The sequence below is a fragment of the Bombus impatiens genome, unplaced genomic scaffold (assembly GCF_000188095.3).
Source record: "Bombus impatiens unplaced genomic scaffold, BIMP_2.2 scf_0318, whole genome shotgun sequence".
NCBI lineage: Eukaryota > Metazoa > Arthropoda > Insecta > Hymenoptera > Apidae > Bombus > Bombus impatiens.
Genome location: NT_176737.1, coordinates 1,440,167 through 1,461,259, shown reverse-complemented (window position 1 = coordinate 1,461,259; position 21,093 = coordinate 1,440,167). Strand labels below are relative to the sequence as shown.

Genomic DNA, 21,093 nt, shown 5'->3' with positions numbered 1-21,093 from the left:
ACGAGCGAGACAGAAACGTGAAACGCGAGCGTGCCCGAAGTCGACCGAGTAGCCGCGAAGGCAGCCGAACCGGCTTGCGGTGGTCCTTCACGCTATTCAATGGTTTCAGTACCGAGCCGCCACGGGTCAGGACTCGACGTGGTTCTATCACGTGGGGCATTTCTTGTAAACTCGTATTCGAGTACGATCACAGTGGCATTGTGTGATCTATGAATTAAAATCGTGCCGAGACAACGTGATCTCGGCTTCTGCGTGCCGTCACGTTTCTCATCTGTCTCGCTCGATCGATGACCCGTCCGACAAGACCGATGGCGAAGACAGACTGACACGAAGCATCTTGTCTTTTCCTTTTAAAAATGTAAATGATCGATCATAGTGAATATGTTGGACAATGTGATGGTATTGTGTACGGAAGACAATTTGCCGACGGTGCCTGACTTCCTGCAACAATCGTTAAGAAGACTTACACACGTGTTTACGCTGCGGTAAATGCGAAATACAGTTAGTCTGGAAATTCATTTAGATCTGATTCACTGTACGAGACAAAAGAGAAAGTGGAGAGAAGAAAATCAAATAAAATAAAATTAGAAACGAAGTTTCGTGTTTGAAGGAATAATTTGCGGAGAGTCGGGTTCATAAATCTGATCGCGATACTCGTGAACGCCGGGTGACCGAGTAATTAACTTAGTAACGTTCGCGGACTCAATTTCGTTGACTGATTAATATCGATACGCAGGGATTTAATTACGAGGACCGCACGAATCCCGGGTGGATGCCTCTGCTGTGCGAATGTCCTTCCGTGTACGCGCCCCTCGAGTAGCGACGCGAGTAACGAGCCGTGAGATAGGGGCAAACCGACGAGTTCATTCGGAGCTAGTGGTGCAGTAAACTAGACTCGTGTCCGGAGCGTTACTTGCGGTTCAGTGCGACCCGTTTCGAAGTCGACCAATTCTCGCGAAACTGGCAATTCGAACTTTGAATTTTGAACGAACTCGTGATCGTCGTTCTGCACTTTTGCTGCTTTCTCTTCGCAATAACATTGCGTATTCGATACGAGAAATATCCAGAAGCTCGACGTAGTTCCACCCACGCTACGATTCGAGGAGACAGTCTATCGAAGTCTATCGGACGTGGATGGTTTTGTGCGAGCACGGTACGATTTCTCAGGGACGTTAGAAGGAGTCAAACGCGTCCCTTCAGTCTCATACTTGACGTGCTTCGCTACAGATCACACTGCCGCCTTTTCCACGATTTTTACGCACAGCGCGTAATACTACTGCCGAATTTCAATTTCCTCGAATTCACGATTGAATTTATACATCAAGCTGGACGATCGAAGATCTAACGTCAATAGCGTGTACACGTACATCGATCTTGAACTTAGACCGTAATTCGACAAACTCGAAGCGATACTCGCGTGTCTCGGAAGTGCGTACAAGTTTCGAATCTTGCGGAGATTTTATTACTCAGCCCGACGTCGCATTAATATTTAACATGGTTCACGTTTTACGGTGAATACATCGAAGGACACAAAGTTTCACCTAACGCTTCTAACTGCCATCGAAATCCGACCGCACACATTTTCTAACGAATTTTCTCAAGAAGAATCTGCCAACTCTGCGACGCAGCTATCCCAGCCTGATATCCAACGAACTTAGTACCAGTTAGAAAGTTGCTGGAAACTTCTTGGCTAACAATCGCGCGAGAAACCATCACAACGTTCGAACACCTCTCGTTCAGTTACTATCTTACAAGTGGATTAATTGAGACTCCCTTGGAAGGTGATATCGCCACCGTAATTGGAACGAGTACTCGAAGGGAAGGTTACAAGATCAATTGGTTCGTCGAGTCGTTGGAAGAAAGACTCGGGGAAGAAAAGACTCTCGGGGATAGCAGAGGGAAGCTTTGGTTCGTAGTGTGTTGTACGTCGATTAAATGGTCGACGACGAAATCATTGATCACAGTTGAAATCTCCGATCGAGTGACAAAAGTGGTGATCGTCGAGGGTGTAGCGAGGAGTCGAGGAGGACAGAAAGGCGTTGAGAGGATGTCGACGACGGCGGCGCAATGCAGCAGTGGCGGCAACATCGGCAACAAGAAGGAGAACACCGACTGCACCGGTCGCGGCAGCAGCAACAGCAGCTGCAATTAGTGCCGGTTCACGACGATCGTGAGACTAGGTAACCGCTGAAAAGGCGGCGAGCGCGGGGGCGGCTAGGTCGGTCGGGGTGTTGGTTCGACGGTGTGTGTGCCAAGAGTGCGCGAAAAGGAGACAAAATGTGGTGGTGGAGGTGCCGGTGGAGTGTCGCGACTACGACCACGGTGTTCGTGTTGGGGATTGCCACGGTGTGCTCGCAGCTGGAGATATCTGATCTGGATAAGCCAAGTAAGTTGTACACAGTTATTATTATTTATATCTGATCCCACCACGCTGGAAGATAATCAACGCCTTTGTCTCCGTTACTCGAAATTTTTTGGCAACTTTTGACCAAGTACGAAGCCAAATACGAGGACAAAAAAGTCTCATGTTTAGCTCGTCATGGTTCAAGTATCGAAATAATAGGCAAAGTTTCAGGCAACGTTATTGAAGCAAGTTATCGTTTTGTCAAGTTACAAAACGTGTATTATAGAAGCTCGTTGCACAGGACGAAGGTCGAGAACGAATTTTTGACATTCGAAAAATATAGTTTATCATAGCTGGATAGAATACTTCAATTTCTTCTTTCATAAACTCGTAGAATCTAGTAACGAAGAAAATATCGAACGAATTCTCGAAATTCCTTTTCATAAATAGGATATGAATTTTATAGAATTGAACGATACAAGTTCACTACAAAGGAATTACGAGTGAAACGTTACGTTCATACAACTTTGGTCTTCAATGGGTAAACTCATTGAGTATTCGTATAAGGAATACGTACTTAGCTTGTTGCATTCTACGTTGAATGAAGGGACATCTTATAGGAATTACCATTAAGCGAAGCAAAAAGAAATACATAGAGGCAACGATTCGATTGTTACACTAACTGTGCAGTTGGAAACCAAATTACAAAAGAAACAGGCGAAGCAAAAGATACGTATTATCCGGACTGTGGTATAAGTTAAGCACCTTGCTTTCGAATTACGTCGTATGAGAATCAATTAATTACGTTTGTAAGAGAAATTTGAAAGATCAAAGGGCAACGAGAGAAATTAAAGTATACGTGCGTATACACGGCACACGTATAGCCATTCAAAGTGAAGTCATATTATAAAAAAGATGAACATCCGTTCACTTTTGTTTTTGTTTCGACATTTCAGTGAGCAGACATTTTGCGCTTTAGCTTTCACGCTTGAGAAATTGTATTACTCTGCAGATTTTATTTCGAGCGTGTATATGTATGTATACGTATTTCGTTGTATTTTTAATGATCGATAAGTTTAACAGAGTATGGCCATCGAAATATCGAAATTAAAAAAGTATAAACTAGACAGTTGTTTTTGGACTTATCGAAGAAAGTATGCTTGAAATATTTTGTTCCTGCGATGTTGGTCTCAATTTTAAGTTTTTTTTATGTCGGATTAACGATTCTCAAGCTTTTCCGTTGCCGCGTAACCTCAAAACTTAGCTCAAGACTTAAATCCGCAATGTGGCAAATATGTATATTTAAAACACTCAACCACTGGTCATCGGCAACCTTCAAATTTGAAGAGAAGAATTATTATAAGTAAATAAATATGCGTATAAAGTATTTTTTATTCGAATAATAAATTATAATAACTTGGATCTCGCGGTCTTCCGGAGGCCTGCGGGCCATCGGCTAGGAACCATCGTCTTAAGTCAATCTCTTTGCGGAAAAGTTTTCTTGGTAACGATATTTATAATATCTGTCTTTCTTCACGAGATAATTTATCGCTTGATTTTCAAATTCACCAATTTCGTTTCTATCGTTTCTAAATTTTTCGAAAATTAATATTTCGTGTGTAATTTGTATAACTCGCATAAAAGTTAAAAAGTGAGATCTTCTAAAATGTTAAAGCTAACATTGTTGTATAGTTGGAACAAAATATTTGTATAAGCTGAATATATCATCAAAATAATTAGAGTAGGTATTACGATTTAATATTCCGTTTTAATAATATTCTATTAGAATATCAGTTATTATAAACTTCCCTTCACTGATAAATTCTGATATCCCTGCGGAATTATACTTACGTCAAAGTTACTGTACGAAATCTTAATTCAGAAGTCAATATTGATTATCGAGTTATGTCAGGCATCGAAAGGAGCATAATTTATGTAGTTAATGCAAGCCACCGTCTGTGGAGCTTGAAAGTTTCCTCAACAGTTGGTATTTTAGGAACATCGACGTTAATTATGCTATGAAATTCCTTCTTTTAAATGAAACGTAATGGAAAACAATGAAGATACATTTTCTTAATGTTCAACCTTGTTTGCATCGAAAAAGCAATAACTGCATCCGCAAAATTTTTCCTACCGTTCTTTTTTCTGCATAGCTACACATACTTACAGTGTATCGAATATTGTATTTCGATAAGCTTGCAACTATTGTACAACTACAACGCCAAATACTTTTACTGTTCGTATATCTCGTTAAAATTTTAATTGCAAGTTCGTATATCGGCTTGTCTGGAAAGTTATATAAGCGATATCTCAAATACTTCGAAACAAACGAAAATTCACGTACCTTTCAGACAAGTTTTATCGTATTTGCTTAATTTTTATGGAAATTGTAATATTTCGAAGACGAAGGAAATCGAATACACTGTGTTCTTTCAAAAAGGAAAAGGACTCACTGAAACGATATATAAAATGCGCGATGTTTCAAGAAGTCTTTTCCTCTTTCTAAAGACGAGAACTTTGGCCATAAGTTGAAAGACGCCCTTTAGAAAGCTATCTTCCATCGATCAAAGCATTAATTGCAAATAATTCAGAATATATCGTACAAGAAATAACAGAAAAATTGTAAAAGAAGAAGACGTCTTATTTGTTTACAATATACGTAGCTCTTCGTTTATCTAAAAATCGATCCTTCCAAACAATTATTACTTCCTCGTAATTATTTAGAATAAATGTTTCCATTTTTAAGAGGAAAAATTCCTGATTTAAATCGATTTCTTTCCATCAGAATCGCGATATTATTGCTTTCAAGAGACCATCAGGGTACAAGCTCTGCCTTTGTAATATTTACTCAGCGAAAACGAAAAATCACACGTAGAATTTTAACATAAACGTTCAGCCATGTAAAAGCAAGATTCACCGCGTTGCAAAACGATATTGCGTGCCATTGAGAAACATTTATAGTATCTATTTTCCATTGAAATAAATTTCTCATTGCGTGTTCTGCGTGAGAGTAAAAAATAGCCAAGCTGTTCTTTGATTGATTTAATCTCCATTCTCTATGGATAATGACAAGTCGAGGATAGATATAAATGCACTTTATGCAATCCGTGTGTACGAATATGCGTAAATTCCTGCGTTCCACGTCGAAGCCTCCAAGATGACGAAGACTAAGAAAATGTTTCTCAGAAATTGCTGACAGGTTCGCGGTCGCGTTTCTCTCATAGGGAAATTATTCGTGACCGAAGCGAAGGCAACAAAATAAATTTTCTACTGGATGAAACGCTGCGAGATGGTAAATGTCAGAACCCTTAACTGATCGCGTTCAACTTGGATTTTACCACCTATCGCGAACGTCGATCGAACATTTAATGGCAACACGTCTCTATCCGGCACGGTTTTAAGTTGATAAAGAAGCTAAAAATTACATTCGAAACGCGACCAGCTTTTAATAGTGTTCTTATCTAGCGCAATTGCTAAAGCTACTAGCTAACCGATTTCTCAATACCGAATGTAATTTAAAGCGTTAATATCGCAGTGAATAGTTTCATTTCGAATGTTTTATTCGTAGAAGGACGCAACGTCGGATAAAAATTTCCAATAAAGCTGGATATTTGGTCGTTTCCCGTACGTAATGGAGTAGGCCCTCCTTTGTCACGGAAAATTAATATTAAAGCCTACAATCCGTACGTAGATGTAATAAAAATGTAGAACGAAAGCCGCGTTATCGATTTGAGTGGACAGTGTGGAACAAGCTAAGTCGAAGGAACGGAATGACAGTTAAACTAGTTTAATTAAACCGCTGCTCTAAGCCCCTTCTGAATTTATCGTCAAATGACAAAGGAAAAGAAATTCCCGGTCCACTGAGAGAAAAGGAGAGGCAGAAAAAAATTGGAATTTCAATAGCGAAGTTCAGCTTTCTGGGCTGTAAGACGGAAAATAATGTGGCACCGACTTCGCAACTTCCCAAACTTCCTTGTAAAAGTTCTCTATTTATTAAAACGGCCCTTTCCTTCGCGAACCCTTTAATCATTGCGTTCTCCCTCTCCTCTTCGTTCTTTCTTTTCCATTGTTACTTTTATGATTTAATTATTCGTTGCAAGCGGCTATCGTTGAATGACAATTGTTACAATGAAATATCTGGTATTAGCATCGATACGAAGCTATAATTGGTTGGATAAAAGGATTTTTTAATAGGATTCCAGCTATGTAATATAGTAAGATAGATTTCACATTTCAGATGTTATTACGCTTCACGCACTTAATAATATTCATTTCCTATAAAAAATCAAACGCAAGTATTCTTTGTATCTAATACTCGACGTGCAGAGAATCTTTGTAATAAGGAAATATTTGTGTTCTTGAGTCGTTCGTTCTGAATTCTTCGTTATATGGCTACAGCGTTAAACGATTAGGGAGAATTCGTTTTTCGATAGAATCTCGGGGAGCATCGGACAAACTCTGTGAATTGTGGAAAGAAAAAATACAATTTTAACTCGGTATAGGGAAACAAACGTTGCTCCAAGCGAATTAATATACTACAATACAAGCTTCGTAGTGAATTCGAAAGTGGTTAATTGCGATTGCAATTGCCGATCGCGTTGCAGTTACAAAACTGTGCTATGAGCGTGTGTGATCGAACGTTATCCCCGTGGTTCAGCCGGGTTGGTGAACATTTGTTTCAACAGGTGCTGGCAAGGATGAAAAACAGAACGCGTGGTAATTTTTTCGTTCGTATGTCGTGTTAATTAATAGTTTTTACGCCGGTTTACGTACAGAAGGACGTCAGCGATATCCAATATGGTTTTGCAAAACATCGAATAATTCGTTTTGATTCGTATTGAGAAAAATAACGAACAGATACGGTGATCGTCGATTCGAAGATTCACAGTGTCCATACTCTGATTCAGATTTGCTAGTTTGTACACATTGAACTTGATCTCGTCGCTTTACGAATCATTCGATATTCGAGTAGCGATATTCGGGAATCGTAGAAAGCGAAGGCTAGAAATTTTACAGGTTTTCGCGGCGAACAGACACGGTACCGTTAGAAGACATCCCAGTTCTGTGATATTGTGGCGTCGTGATTAATTTCTCAATAAATTTCGACTAATTTTGTGGTCATTCAACAAGTAAGCCAAGCAAGCAGTTTACGGCTGGAAATAACTAGCCTTAGATTTATGAGTCTTGTAAAGATCGAGCCGATGATACGCAGTATAATTCGGAATAGAGCGGAACGATTTAGCGATACGTGGCTGGTTTCCCGTAACGTAAACAAACGTTTTTAGAAAATATATGCCTGAAAATTTGCACGAATCGTTTATTTGCTTGATAATGATGTTATACTCTATCTAATCTTAATAATAAAGTACAGTTACGTTAATATTCGGACGTAACATCATCTCTGTATGTATTTGTTGCATAGTATCAGAGGATACGAGGAAATTTAAATGTCATGTTTAATTTTATTCTACAAAAATATCAATAATAAAATTAACATAGGTAATGAAGTCTTCCTTTATCGTATCATCGGCGTTCTCTTCTATGCTTAAAATTACTATTAAGTATGTATCGTGCTGTTTCAATTTATGTCATAGTAAAGTGAATCTGTATGAACGTACGAATAGCTATTCACCGTCATATTCATCTGCTATCTCTGGTTTATTACCTCTGCTACAAAATATTGTCTGATCTCTCTTTCATATGACGTCGTAATTGTTTTTTAATTTTTACGCCATCCATAACTCGTAAAAAACTGATACATTGAGACCATACGAAGGAAAGGTCGTAAATGGCTGATAATCACTGGTTGAAGTTCCTTTGCTCGTTCGAGGAGGAAAAGTCGCTCTTCGATCCATTTCCATTAACGCTCATTTCACATCGACCGAGTTTCGCCGCATGATATTTGCCTGCGATTTTCAAAGACGTGCCCCTTTTTTATCCGCAAGCTTTTACACGACTGCCGCGTGGTAAAACGCACAGAAATCTCCGTGCAGGACGCTGTATCGTGGAAAACCGCGGCGCAGCCACCTGAACGCCTCCATTGAAGACCATCTAACGTCGAAAACCACCGAGGGAAAACGTATCTGTGGTTCCTTTACCGCTGACTAACGGTTTGAACGGTCTAAATAGAGAATTAAAAGCGCAGATGGTTTTGCTTCTCCTTTCGCGAAATGCGCTACATCTGTTTCTTTTTTCCTTTATATGCGTTCGTACGTACGTACGTAACGCGATCGAACAGTAAAAAGTGCGAGTAGCACTTTGATGAGCGCGATATTAAAACTCGGAGGATTTCATATATGGCATTCCATCTTTATTTCCAGTGCTAGAGTCGGATAGAATGTATCGTTATCAGAAAACCTTTATTTCGAACATAGATATACGGACAGTCACGAAAATCTGTATATACAGCTAACGAATTTTACGTATTTGACTTAGCAGAAAAAGTAAGAACGCATTTTGTCAGCGAATTATTTAGGCTTACGTATCCATACAATTATTATTAATTTCATTTCGCGGAGGAAATAAAAAACTTGGAACATTTATCTGATAAAAATCTTTCGCTTCGTATCTACCAGCCTCATATTCGATATAAAAATGACACGTTTTTTAATAAAACTCAGCACGATACGTAATTCAATTTAGAAAACAGCATGAACTCCACGTAGGTGCAGATAATTAATACCTGTTTTCGGTCACACCCATACAATCTATAGAAATCCGTTTCACTACTTACATGCGCTATTTATCAGAAGGAGTCAGTCATGCTTTCAAACGTATTAACGCGGCACGACCTCCGACCGGGTGATAAATTCCGCTCCAACACGTTCGCAAGGATAAGAGCGGTGCATTCTGTGCGTCCTGGTGATTGGTCGAAGAGTCGATGACACTCGAAAACGGCAATTGCAGCATCGCGCGGCCGAACGCTCATGGTAATTAATTTTTTGCGTGCGACTCTCGTGAGCGAAGGAACCGCGGAATGACCACGAAATCGGTCTAATGGCTGGTCATTTGTCATTTTATGAACGGCGGATGGCGGAAGCCTTTTGCACATCCTCGACGAAAGACAAACGATAATTTGCACTCCGTCCACCTTCGTACGTACACACTTTCCGACCTGTACGACTTAATGGAAACACGAGTAACGTTGCTCACGAACTTCGTACCCGATAAATGACGCAGCCTTTTTCGTCTACTTCCGTAACACGCACTGCATCTGACATTTTTATCTGAAATCTGACGATGGTAGATTTGAGAGGTTGAGTTTAAACGTCGTTGTCGATCGAGGTGGATTGAGAACCAGCTGGACATTTGAAGTTTGTTTAGGTTTCTGCCGTTGGATTATGATAGGTCTGATGGAACGTGGTCTGGGATATTTGGAAACTTTTGAAAATGTCTCTTGGTAGTCACTTTAAATCGTACAAGTGGTTACGCGAGTTTTTCTTTTCTTTTTTTTTTTTTATGCATGTTATTGATTTTAATAAGTTATGGGAACGATAAGAAAAAGATGGAAGTTGTTAGCTTTAATAAATCAGGGTAACGATTATGCGTATGCATGTTCCTCGGTGTTACTCTACTCGAATGTACGTAAGTTGTAAGATTTAAGACACGAATTTTGTTTGACTTTCAGTTTTCTTACTTGTCTCTAACAGGCCTATAGATTGATTTTACCTAACGCATTCTCCGCAACTGGATTTACAAGTTTATCGTAATTGCAATCCTAGTGTAATTATTTTCTACAGATCGTTAACATCGTAGATATACTCAATAAACACGACAATCTTAAGAGTCTAACTAGCTGACACCTTCTATCGCAATAGCTAGGCAACACCGATAACTTCAGCGATAGAGAAAGCACAGATTAGTACTATTTATACGGTCTTTACACGCTAGTTGCACTCGACGTATACGTTTCCGTCCAATGATATCTGCTAATAGAAACACACGTGAAACACACACGAAGCAATAGTTGAAAAAAAGAAAGGCGAATCGCTCGTGTTGTTGGTCACGTCGCGCGTCCTACACGTGAGTTAGGAAATACACGACGGAGAATTTTTCCGAGGAAATTTTATCCTCTTTTTTTTTCTCTGTTCGTCGTTCGAACCCAAGTTGGCTTTAACAGCCGCGATTAAACGTCGCAGCATCTCCCGGTCGATACGGAAAAACCGAAAATAAAAGCGGAATCGACGGTGTATACGCGACTTGGTCGGCACGAACCGTTTGATCTAGGTTTTTGTGAAAATAGTACGCTATTCCTGTAGTGTAAAACGCGAGTGGGCGGTCAAGTGACATGGCGTGTTCTGTTTATTGAACGGCGTTGCGTCCCATCTAGAGAGCTCTTAATTCGAATGTGCTCGTAGAAACGGGGCATACCGCTGCAACGTCTCTTGTCACGAATTACGCTTTCCTGCCCTCTCAACGGGCAAAGAACACGTTGCCCTCCGTCGCGTCGCGTGAAAGACGATACCACGCCGCGGAATGTCGCTGCACCATTCACCAAATCTAAAAGCTGTTCTCACGTAAGATCCATGAGACTAATTTTGATCGATCGTCAAATTGTATCGCAAGAAATGTCGCCTATAAAATTATTCTTCCTTTGTCTAAATTGGGCTTTTTCCATGCGAACTGCAGGACAAACCTAACGTATTTTGTTACGCGAAGAAACTTGGGGAAAAATTTCGATTTGAAAATCATTAGTACAGAGCATAAAGCGTAATCTATATCTATTTCTGATAACGATATATATGCAATATACATTGTATCTATGATTTCATTTTCTCAGCAATGTCTTTAGATTAGCGGGTCTTGCAATTATTTCTGAGATTCCATCATACCGAGTAGAAGTCTAGTTCTATACAGACCGGTTCAGAGAAAATCCACTTGCTATAAATAGAGAGTGTATATACATAATTCATAGATCATAATGCAATAACGTACTAAGTTGCGTAATAAGTTTGCATCTTTTTAAACAGCGACAAATAAGAACTATCTAATCAAAGACGCACGAATCCAGCGTTATCTATCTGTTTGTGCATTCGAGTAAATAACACTCAACAATGTAGCACCGCAATTGTTTAAACCGACAGTTCTATGTCACCTGTTTTCACAATTTGCCAGACAGTTTATTCAATTAAGTCACGATGCGTGCATCAAAACGTTCGTCAAATTACAGGGATTATACGAATTACGCGTAATCGTCGTATCCCTGCGGTTCGTAACGAATGTCTGTTTCGATGGGACCCCCCTGTCGAGGATCGAGTGCGCATCTCTGTATTATTATAATTCATTATGTGCCACGCAATTATGTCGCTCGCGACCGATGTTCGCGTTTCGTGTTCCGCGTATCTCACGGGTGTTCACGTGGTTGATGGTGAAAATGCGGAGTATCACACCCGCGGGTCTCGTTTCGCAAAACTGTGATGCAGGTAACAAGTGGATCCACTTCGCTGTTCCTATACCGCCTAGCTAAACCCGTAATCCAGACTATGCTGGAATTTTTCGCGAATTTTCCCTAGTGCGCCGTGAGCAGTCGAACGTTTCACATTTGCTTAGCAATCGTGCAGATTTCATTGTGTTTCGATGCTTAAATGTTTACTAAACCCATTGCTCTTATGTTTTCACCGATATTAAGGGAAACTTCAACCTGGACTATGTTTATCGTAACTTTACGTTTGCATAATTACACACTTCCATAAATATGTACGAGTGTCGTACGAAATATGTGCGTATATCGTAAAAGTCGTTAAGAATAACTCGAGTAAACTTAAAACATAGCTACCAGTTTCCTTGATTTCAGAATCACGTTTTAAACATTTGAAACATTTTCCCTGGCAAACATTAATTTGCTTGGCGATCGTTACCCGGAGCGTTTACAAATTTCATTTTTCTCGCACCACTGTCGATATTTACTAAACATCCATAATTTGCAGAATTAATTAATCTTAGCAAGCTGATAACTTCAATTTTCGTCTTCGCCATTGCTGGTCAAAGCTGCGTTAGCGGCGGTATAGGAAACGAGATTACATTAAATTTTAATTAGATCTATTTATTCGAATCTCATTAACAGATCCATGTCAAAGAGACGCGCAGTTGCTACTTTGTATTCATGAAATCCTCTTATAGCAAGCTATCAATTTCAATCAGTCACGCGTTCTAGCTATTGCTAGTGGAAGATTCGATCTTTTCTCCTCGACGAATACGACACCGAGCTGCATCCCTCCTTTTGTTATTCTCGTTTAACGGTAATTAGTTTTCGCGTCGCGAATCGATACTCCTTCACGCGTCGTTCGATTCGATTCGTTGGTTCGTTCAGCTGGAACTCTATCTTACCTATTGGAAACAGAAGTTTGGCAAAAATTTGCCTGCCGGCTGTTTCTAGCGAAGTAAGTTGGAATTATTCGGGGAAATGAAAAGTTGTCGTGCCGTTGCACGAAGGAAAACTAACCTTCCTTTCGGATTAATCAATAGCGCCAAGTTCCTTGCCGATGTACCGACCGCGACGATGAGATATTCAAAATAACTCGTTTAACAATTCATCGATTATTTACTTGTTAACCAGCGAGTAATTGATTTATGAGTTTATCAGCTATTTTGAAAAATAAACAAACAGGGATATTCAACATCGAACATCTTGAAGGCACGAAATTTATCGTGTGTGTTGCATAAATCGAAAACTGGTTGACAAACTATAAAGTATACAGGAATAGAAATTACGTAATAATAAAAAACGAGTCTGTAAGTAGGTCGATATTACACGAACCTCGTTTTTATAAAATCTACGTGTACTTCCTTCTGATTCTCTTGTATTTGTATACAGAGGTGTCTACGAATACATGCCTGTTCGTAAATACTAAAACATCCTCTGGTCTCATACAGAACGCGATAATTGATTCAGATCGCTAGGCAGATTACTAATCGGTTGGAATCCTGTGTTTGTGCAACATGCGAAACACATGGTGAAGGCTGTAAAAACAACCTACGACGATCTTACATTTTAGTTCAGCATCTTTGACGAACTGAATTTCAATTTTTTAACGATCGATCGTATCGATCTTCTACGTGCCGATGAAGAAGCAATCCGGTTATACGATCCGCTGACGTAATTTCGACAGTTGCGTATTTATTCTTGAGACTTTATCGTCACGGATCGTGCATTTTGTATCACGTTCAAACGTTTCGATAGCCAGTAGGTGGATAATGCGCGCAGTACGACAGCGTCGAATTCGGAAAGTTGTCGGAAATATCCTTTCGCAATAGCCACGTATTTTAGCATATTAAAAGCGATAACCAGAACCCGTAACGTAATTCGTGCATCGCTAGCCAAACGGCAGCTGCTTTTCTCCAGGTAGCGATAGAAATTTTGCAAGTTACGCGTTAATTCGTAGAGAAACTATTATCGTAGCCTCGCTATCGGTCCTCCCGGCCATAGCCGAGTAGTCGCTAACTAGTCTGACCGGGAGTGTAGGCGAGTGGAGAAGATGCATCGGGAAATGGTTGGGAATAAGGGTGAATTGTCTTGAGTTCGAACGATTCGACGAAATGGCTGCCGGCTACTCGTAACAATATCCGAAACAGGTTGCCCGTACCTGTTCACGTAGCTTAGCTTACCGCAGATTACCGGTAATCCCTCGGGTTCGGGTAACAGTTACACGCTTTCAACGAGAGACAGGGAAGTTTGACCACGCTCTATGTCGGCCCGCGGCGAAACGAACTTCCATTCACGCTGACGACGTCGTTGAATCTCCCCGTGGTATTCGTAGGCCGCTGGGACAAGCCGGAGGACGAATTTCCCCGCGTGATACACACGTACAGTGCGTCTAATAACTTGTTAACTCTGGTAGCAATTTTGCTCAAGTTTTTGTACGATTTATGATTTTTGTATCGTTAATTGACGTTCTAGTTTATAACGAAATAACCGTAACTTGCTATGTATCAAGTTTAGCTATTACGAATTAAGATTCACGCCACTTAAGGTGTTCGTCGTGCGACGATATCCCTCAAGAGGAACACGCGCTGAGATTCGAAAGTCACAGTCCTCGTGCATGTAACAACGAAGCATCTTCGCGATGATACGATATGACGATGATATAATGGCCACTATTTAGCCTTATCGTAATTTATGGCTGGGCCAAGGGATTAATAAGAAGCTCGACAGATTGCTCGAGCGAACGTTACGATTCGAAGTGGCCGAACTATGAGGCGCCGATGTCGAAGATACGATTGTCTGGAATTTAGAAGAATAGAGACTCTACAAAAGCCTAAGGCTTTCTTAAAAATTCCTAACATCTAATACGCGTGTCCAAAAGTGTCTTCTTTAGGAAGAAATTTCTTGGCTGTCTTGTACTTTCTATGCACACACACTAACATAACGGGAACTTCACGTTATAACATACAGCAGTTTGGACGACGAAGTTACCTATACTTTGTATATTACTTCATATTACTTCTGTTCGAAAACGGCGAAGCGAGGTCTAAATTTCTCTTCGAAAAAAGATTCTCCTAGTCATTTTACGCGATATTAGCTTCTTAACAACTTTGTGGGAACAGATTTTTTTGTAATTAGTCAAAAAGTAATTTTTACAACGGTTTGCCGCAGGAATTAAAACTTTCAACTTCGAAGACGAATATTTCCATCTCGGTAAAACTAGGCTGTGTAAAAATTCGATCGTGTATCGATAACACGTTGGTCGATTGTCAAAATTTCAATGGAATTGTATGAAATTCAGCTGTACGCTACGAATACCTGAAACGGACAAAAATTGAAGTGGTTAGGCACGAACAACAATACTCTGTTGGCAACTGCTTTTGAAGTGTCCCGATTATCCGATTAAACGTTCGCCGCTTGACGAGCAACGTACGTTTAATGGGGTTACTTCGTTTTGCTCGGCTCTCGTGTAGAATTACCCGTGGCGTGGTGTAAATGAGCGGTAGACAGGGGTGAATCGGTTGCCAACGGATTAGAGGCCGCTACGGAAGTCTCGTATTTCCAGTTAATGGCAGATAAACTAGATCGAAGTTCCTGATACATATTTTTATATGTGACCTCATGATTCCATGAACTTATGCGTGCTGTTAATCTGAAAATTTTCAAATCGTTGTATCGCGTGATGTCGACTAATTGATCAAAATCTTTACCGCTACATTTCAAGGATTTGAAGCGTAATAAACGAAATTTGACGAATTTATTAAGTAAGTTTATCGATACATAAATCGTGCGATTTAGATAACGCTCGAACGCTTCAAGTACCAGCTATACGTTTTAATATATCTTAATTATCAAACACAGTGCAAACAGATACAGCGGATTCCAGTTTTCATACACCTTGGGTTCGAGCTAACTTGTCCCAATAAAAAATGAATCTCAACGGACAAAGTCTAAGCAACGTAAAAAGTACAGCTAAAAACGATTTATCGAAGAACATATGTAATATTTGCCGTTGAATACATGCGCCCTTTCTTTTCCGTGTTCTTCCTTGCTTTCTTATTATTCCACCCTTTTGATTGTTTAGCTTCGTCACCCTTGAAATCGTAGATTGTAGGATACCTCTTGATGTTTACCAATTGATGTAAACCTGCATTGGGCGTTAGCTCTATTTGCATTTCATCGAGCAAAGCGATTTTATCGCTGAAGGTTAAACCCTTGCACTCCGAATATTATTTCCATTTCGTTGCCAGCAGCTCCCAACGCCTTTAAGCGTTTTGTTTGAAATTTACTTTAACTAAAAAATAAGACAATTTAAATAAATAAAGGAAGAAAGAAATTCACTTAAATACCAGCTTTATTTGCACTATTGTTGCATTTTGTAATTTTTAAGTGTACGATATATCTTGAAACAATTTCCAGGATGCGATCCTGCTTTTCCTTCGCACGTTTCACAAAAAAAGGTGGGACTGAAAAAACGTCGAGTCACACTCGACATAGGAATGCAAAGGGTTATATCTCTCCTAAGCAGGTTGGAAAGGGAATACGAATGACAAATTCTTTGCATGCAATATATGCAATACACAATGAACATCTCAATCGTACACGTACGCTTACCTTTGTATCTTATTAGTAACGGGTCAAAACGAGTTACAGCAGAGCAAATTATTCTCCGCCCCTCGGGTAGCCTCGCTATACCGATAAACAAAAAGCTATCGCTGAAGCTGTGATGGGAAGACGCGTGTCACGCCCCTCGTGTCACTCGCGTTCTTGTGCCAGGGCTCGAGCGTGTCAACCTGATCTCGTTTTAATCATTTTAATATTATACGATTCCGACTGTCGGATCTCTTTCTCTTTCATTCGCGTTGCCCTCTCCTTCGTTCAAGCCATAGCTATGCTTCAGATCAGCATCGCTACTTCGTAAGTTTCGTTCTATCTGCAATCGTAAACTATACGAGCGTAAGCTGTCGCGATAAAACGGCGGTATGTTCCATATAAGCGAATTGAAATCGCATTGTATTCTAGCTTTTGTTTCCGTTCTTCGATATTTGTCCCAAATAAACGGTGGTTCTAATTAACCGGCGTCCCGCTTAAGCGGAATCCACTGTATAAAATCAAATGTTTGAATCGACAGTTTGTTACCTTTTGGTTAGTATTTGTATGATTAAATGACAATTCGAAATATTTATTTTTCATCATTGTTACGACGAATGTACGATATAGAGAGAATGGAAAGTATGTATAACGAATGATATGAAAATTGTTTCATTTGAAAAGGCAGAGACCACTTGAAAACTCGAAAATATCTCCATCTAGACGAGAAGAGTTTTTGAAATATTAAATAATATATGAGATAATTGTGTAGAAACGTTGCAATGGAACGGTTTGTCAGAGGAAATCTATAAAAACAGGAGACGCGTCACCGATACAGCGTTTTACTGTTTGAAAGCGAAGATGGTTCGTTAGGCTGAAAAAGGGCCCTTTGCAAGGGTATGGTCCGGGAAAAACTCCTTGAGGCCTACTGCAAATTGAAGCGCATGGTGCCGGAGGTAACGGATTCACTGCACGTGGCCCATTGTGGGTAGAAATAAAACGCGGTTTTTTCAGCGATGGGCCCAATTTCTCTTACAAGCTTTTTGTTACGTTTAATTGCCAAATTCAAAGATCCTAAAATATCTGATACAGGCTGAATCTCGTTACGTTCAAGTTATTTTCGAATGCTTTAGTTCTTAGTTCTTTTGTCTTTTGTTACAAGTTTCTATTTTATATTAAAGCTTTTCCGTAATAGCAAACGTTCCTTCGTCTTTTAAAAACGGGATCAAAGTTGAGAGGAAAAGATGCAAGGACTATAGCGAGATCGAAACCTTAATAGTAACGTTGTCCTTGCATTTTTTTTCTTAAAAATACATATTTCACGATGCTGAGTGAGTCACACAGCTATTCTCGATGAAATTACCATGTTCAGCGAGGAAAACGCCGTCTGACAGACTTTTCTAACGAACCATAAGCCGTATTAATCCAGGTATATGTTCGATCTGCTCATATTTCACGCGAGAGACGAAGGCGCAAAGGGGCGTTGCATGACTCTTCTAAAAAATAACGAGTGGGACGTTCGTCAACTTTGCCTTTGATAGAGAACCGTGATGACGTGCTGCGACAACGGTCGTTAACGCGACGTACCTTCGCCTCGACTCGGACCAAAGAATCCGAAACGCGACGTCCATTAATTCACCATAGAACAAAGTAGGCATTGATGCACAACGGTCAAGAATCCTCGTTAATCCGTGTCAACAGGATTAAACGGGGCGCGGATATCGTGAGACGGGAAAGAAAACTGGCCTGTAAGGGGTTGTGGAGAAAAATGCACGCGACCAGAGTAAGGGATGAAGAAATAAGGGATGGAGGGTGAAAAGATACTCGCTGGGTTTTCCTACCCTCTACCGTTTACCGTGTCATATTCTTTTTCCTCTACTCAACCATCTCTCCTCTCTCGCCCTCTTATTTCCTTTCGCCACTATCGACCTCTTTCTCCTTCCCATCCCTCTCGACCAACCCCGGCTCACCCGGGACGTTTCGACGACGTCTCCTTTAATGAAATTCCTTTATTATTTTAATAAAAGATATTCCCCCGTTAGCGATCGGTACTCGTCACCGACTCATTGTGCTTCGCCAGCCTCTGCTCCCGTTACACGCGATTCAACTGGGCGTCCGCGTCTTTGTGCCATTTCTGTGAAAACGTTCCGGCTTACGTAAGTTCGCGGCGCATATTGCACGCCGTAAACTTTGCCGACCAACACAGGTTGGTGCTGCGCGGTCGTGAGATACGCGCGAAACGTTATTCCGTATCTGTGTCTATTTATCTAACAGGTATTGATGATCCATTCTCCTTTTCGCCAAGCAACGGAACGAACGCAACTACGTTCAACCGCGACTACCAAGTCCTGTAACAGGTTCGACAAAGTTCGACCAAGTAAACTCCCTATTTTCTCGTGTTATCTGACGCCGCGTGTACCACTTAGGTCGTGTCACGACGGAAAAGAGATACTAATCGCGGAATCTGGTTTCGATCGAATCGGGTGATTGATGCGAGAGAATGGACTTGTGTCGAATTCATTACGCCTTGAAGCGATTCATACAGATACAGATCTTTAATTGTTTTCTCCGGATAATATTTTACCTTCGAGACACCGAATCGATGAAATATTCTTTAATTGATACATTTGAGATAATGACATAAGTTTGGAATGATTCTTAAGCGACGCATGTACTCTTAACTAACTACATATATTGTATGACATAATTGTGTTTATTTTGAAGGAAGTTGGTCGCGTATTTAAGTATACTTATTAAGTCTTCCTCGTAAAAATATTAGGAATGATACGTTCTGTTGCTAATAATTAGTAAAAATCGTGTTTTCAGTTAATATCAGAGCTACCAACGATTAAAGCATAATAAATATCTCGTATAGCCCATGAAGAAAACTATGCTTTCATCCACATACATATCCTTAAAACTGTACCTTTGTGAATCTATAAAATTATGATGATGATATATTACGAATTCGTCGATTTATCCATTTTGATAATTTTGGTGCTAAAAATAATTGAGTACAGAGTACAGTACACATTTCTATAACAATGTTGTGATTTCTCTTTTGGCAAAAGTATGCGAATGTGTCTTGAAATAATTAAACCTTTGATTCGTGCGATTGAAGCTCTTTAAACCGAAAGCTACCTAGAATCTCATTAACCTTTTTTGCTGCAATATTTTCATTTGCCTGCTAGAGGATATATTTATGTTTTTACGTCAAAAACTTCACAAATATTTCAGCAAATGAATTTTAAGCTTTTTTCTTTCTGGTGACTTATAAACGCCGCTTTTTGTCACTCTGCAAATATTCCTATGGAGCGAAATATCACTGGGTCGACGATTTCGATAAGTTATGAAAATTATTCGACATTTCCCCGAGATTTATCGCGTTTCAGAAAAAAAACGGAACGATAGGTACACAAGATCCGTGTTCGTGTCGAAGATTTTGTTACGAATCTTCAAATTATCAACTGATTCGTTACTACGCTACGCTGTCTGTACATCAGATCAATTATTTTTCTACAAATTTATTCATTCTGACATTCGATCTCCGAAGTGTCGACATTTTTTCTCGCACGACTGTAACTCAAAACCGTATGTATCTGGTTTTATTTGGTCCGGATCACGCTGTAACAGGAACATCTAAAGGTTTTTCAAAGCAATCAATATCAATGTAACTTGTTTATCTGTACATTTTCAAATTTAATTCCACTTCAGTACTTGGAAAATGCATCTTTATTTTATTTTTTATGCATGTTTTTTTTAGAAAAAGTTTGCTCTTGACGCACATTATTTCATAGAGAAATGCACTTCCTCCGTAATAGCTCGTTAGTTAAGCGCGTTTTCGTGTAAAACGGAAAAATATATGCGATATGTCTTCTGCGTCGTGCTGAATTTATCCTGCATTGTAGAATTTATTCCGTGGATAGATAAAGATGCAAGATTTTGCAATTGTTGAATTATATTACTGAATTATACCCGTTCTGGTAGAATATTCATTTTGTTCGCTTTTAGAGCAAAAAGAATAATACATATACAATATCACATAGTCATATTTTATTGATAGTAATTTTGATTCCCCTTCAAATCTAAATTTTTCTTGTAAAATCTATTTGAATAATATTTGGTATCTCTTTTCCATTTGTTTATATTAAGATTTTATTTTGCTAATTTTTTATTTTAATATCTATTCTCCAAATCGTCGTTTCTTTTTCACCCTAGAATTATCTACTTCTACTTCTACTTCTTTATCTTACACTCTGCGAGATATTATTATTATCAATACCTATAAATATATCGAAGTTTAAAGTTATTTTTTAACCCGTCCTTTCGTTTGTATTATAACCACATTTCTCGTAAAAAATATTAATTCTATGTTACCTCTGCTGGAGTTTGCATGTATACGTGTATCACAGTTTTCCTGTTCTCTCGTTTGAAGCCCGTACATCGATAAAACATAACGAAGTATATACTCTTTCAAATGCTTCATATACTATTACCATTCCTCTGTAACGAAAACAAAGTAGAACGAAATAAGTGTGCGAAGTAAGTGCTTTGCCTGTTCTCTTTTACGTTATAACGGTTTCTTCTTTTTTCTTAACTTCTCTTTCACCGCTTAAGAACTTTCAAAGGATCAAAGGGACTTGAGAGAAACTTAGGATTAACAAATTATGTGTAATGCTAGAGTACCCTTTATTACTGGCACAATATCATAGAATAGAATATTCCTACAGATATTCTA

General features: G+C 39.5%; 1 protein-coding gene across 2 annotated transcripts in view; it reads left to right on the top strand.

Annotated features, from left to right (window-relative positions):
• Positions 1-21,093, top strand: part of LOC100749762 (hemicentin-2-like) — a 211,922-nt gene that overhangs the window by 44,006 nt on the left and 146,823 nt on the right. The window contains exon 1 of one of the 2 annotated variants that reach the window (XM_003489189.4): positions 99-2,386. The exons of the other annotated variant lie outside the window; for it this stretch is intronic. Coding sequence (XP_003489237.1) covers positions 2,278-2,386 — 109 coding nt within the window. The 5' untranslated portion in view covers positions 99-2,277. Of the gene's footprint in view, positions 1-98; positions 2,387-21,093 lie in introns of those variants that run through there. 2 annotated transcript variants of the gene reach the window in all.